Source organism: Poecilia reticulata, unplaced genomic scaffold (genome assembly GCF_000633615.1).
Source record: "Poecilia reticulata strain Guanapo unplaced genomic scaffold, Guppy_female_1.0+MT scaffold_131, whole genome shotgun sequence".
In the NCBI taxonomy this organism is placed as follows: domain Eukaryota; kingdom Metazoa; phylum Chordata; class Actinopteri; order Cyprinodontiformes; family Poeciliidae; genus Poecilia; species Poecilia reticulata.
Window position 1 is genome coordinate 74,259 of NW_007615014.1, and position 1,774 is coordinate 76,032.

The 1,774-nt window shown below is 42.4% G+C and overlaps 1 protein-coding gene across 1 annotated transcript in view; it reads left to right on the top strand.

The window, feature by feature from the left end:
* The first annotated feature begins 156 nt into the window (after positions 1-156).
* The window catches only part of LOC108165901 (early growth response protein 1-B-like), a 3,043-nt gene continuing 1,425 nt past the window's right edge, over positions 157-1,774 (top strand). The window contains exons 1-2 of the mRNA XM_017303013.1: positions 157-637; positions 1,310-1,320. Coding sequence (XP_017158502.1) covers positions 419-637; positions 1,310-1,320 — 230 coding nt within the window. The 5' untranslated portion in view covers positions 157-418. The remainder of the gene's footprint in view (positions 638-1,309; positions 1,321-1,774) is intronic.

Genomic DNA, 1,774 nt, shown 5'->3' on the forward strand with positions numbered 1-1,774 from the left:
GAACCAGGGCGTTCGCGGTCCGAAAAGTGCAGCACAAACAGCGCAGCAGCACCCGGAAACTAGGCCTCCGAGTTTCCCGGTGTGCCCATATATGGGCTTCCTCCCTCCATATTTGGGAACATACGTCACGAAGGAGACTTTATAAAGCCGGGAATCCTCCGACAGAAGTTAAGCTGAGGTTGAGGGCGGTCGGAACAAAAACGCCTGATGTAATTTAAGTCCGGAGGTGATTAACAAACACCCGTGCACACCCGGAACCAGAACCAGCCACCCTCCAGCCTTGGATTCCTCCGAGCACCACCGAACCCAGCCGCAGCTCCTGCCCCGCCAGAGCGCCTCTTCGCCGGGCTCATCCGCCGACTCCGACCCGCCGCAGGACCGGAGCTCCACCGCTTATTCCTCCTCCTTCTCCAGAGAGATGGCGGCCACCAAAGCGGAGCTGCTGCTGTCCGCACTCCAGATCTCCGAGCCGCTTTTCGCACATCCGGCGCCGCCGTCCCCGCTGGACGGATACCCGAAGCTGGAGGAGCTGCAGATGCTGCTGCACAACGCCGCGTCTGCAGTCGAGGCGGCCGGGCTATTGAGCGCGGAGCCCAGCGAGTTCACAGGTGAGCAACCAAAACAAACTGCACAACTAAACTAAACAACTAAATAAAACAAGAAAAACACAACAAATATCAATTAAATGTTTAATGAAGAAACTCTGCAGAGGCCTCATCTGTTTTTTATGAAGGTCTTTTTATCATGAAATAAAACCCAAAAATGAACTTTTTTTTGAACTGCTAAGCGTGAAAAGAGTTTGTGCATACTTGTCCCAATAAGTTATAAATTCATTTCATCACCTAAAACGAGCTCATTAATTTCCTTTTGCATGATTTCCTTTTATTTTTCTTTACCAGAAATTGGATGATACAAGTTTTCACTCTGGTACTTTGGTCTGAATGTTGGCATTTTATTTATTGTTTCTGTTGTTTTATTTATTTTGGATACTTAAAATGTGTCCAGTTCCCATGTTAAATGTTCATTCTAGGGTTTAATGATTTTTGAGAATGTGCTTTTTGCATTACTATGCCATTAATGTTATGTTATTGGAAATGGCTTCAAAACAACAATAGCATAATTTATAGAAAAAACTTCTGGATGATTTATCATCCAGCTACATTTGTTATTGAGACAGACCTAGGTCTGCATGTTTGAAACAAAATGTGTACAAAAACGGCACTAATTTAAAGCAATATCTGGCTGTTCTAGCAGACTTTTATGACGGGGTGTCCAAAGTGTAGGACAGGGGGCCATTTGTGACCCTCAGAATAATATTAGGTGGGACAATTCACGAATAGCCTAAATTTAGAATTTAAAAAATATAGAAAAAGTCTGAAAATTACCAGAAAATGGTTTGCTRTCTTTTGTTTTAAATCTGTCAAATTTATTTKTGAAATTATAAAAGTAAAAGAATACTAAATGTTTGGTGCCTCCAGCATTAGCTTGACATTTTTTGCCCCCATGCTAAAAGTYTTTTACACCACTGATGTATGGAAACCTGCTGGTGGAAAAATTTCCTTCGATTCGACGAAAGTTGCTTTTTGCATCATGGTATATTGATAAAGCGGCTTAAGAGCTGCAGCAAAGTGCTAAATATCAGTAATAAGATAAAGTGACAAAGCTGTTCCTGAACTAAATAAAGCGATGTCAAACGGGTAAAAGGCTAACAAGTAAAAATAAGTTTTCAGTGTAAAGATGGACAGTGATATTTGTGAAAATGTGTTAGAGCTGA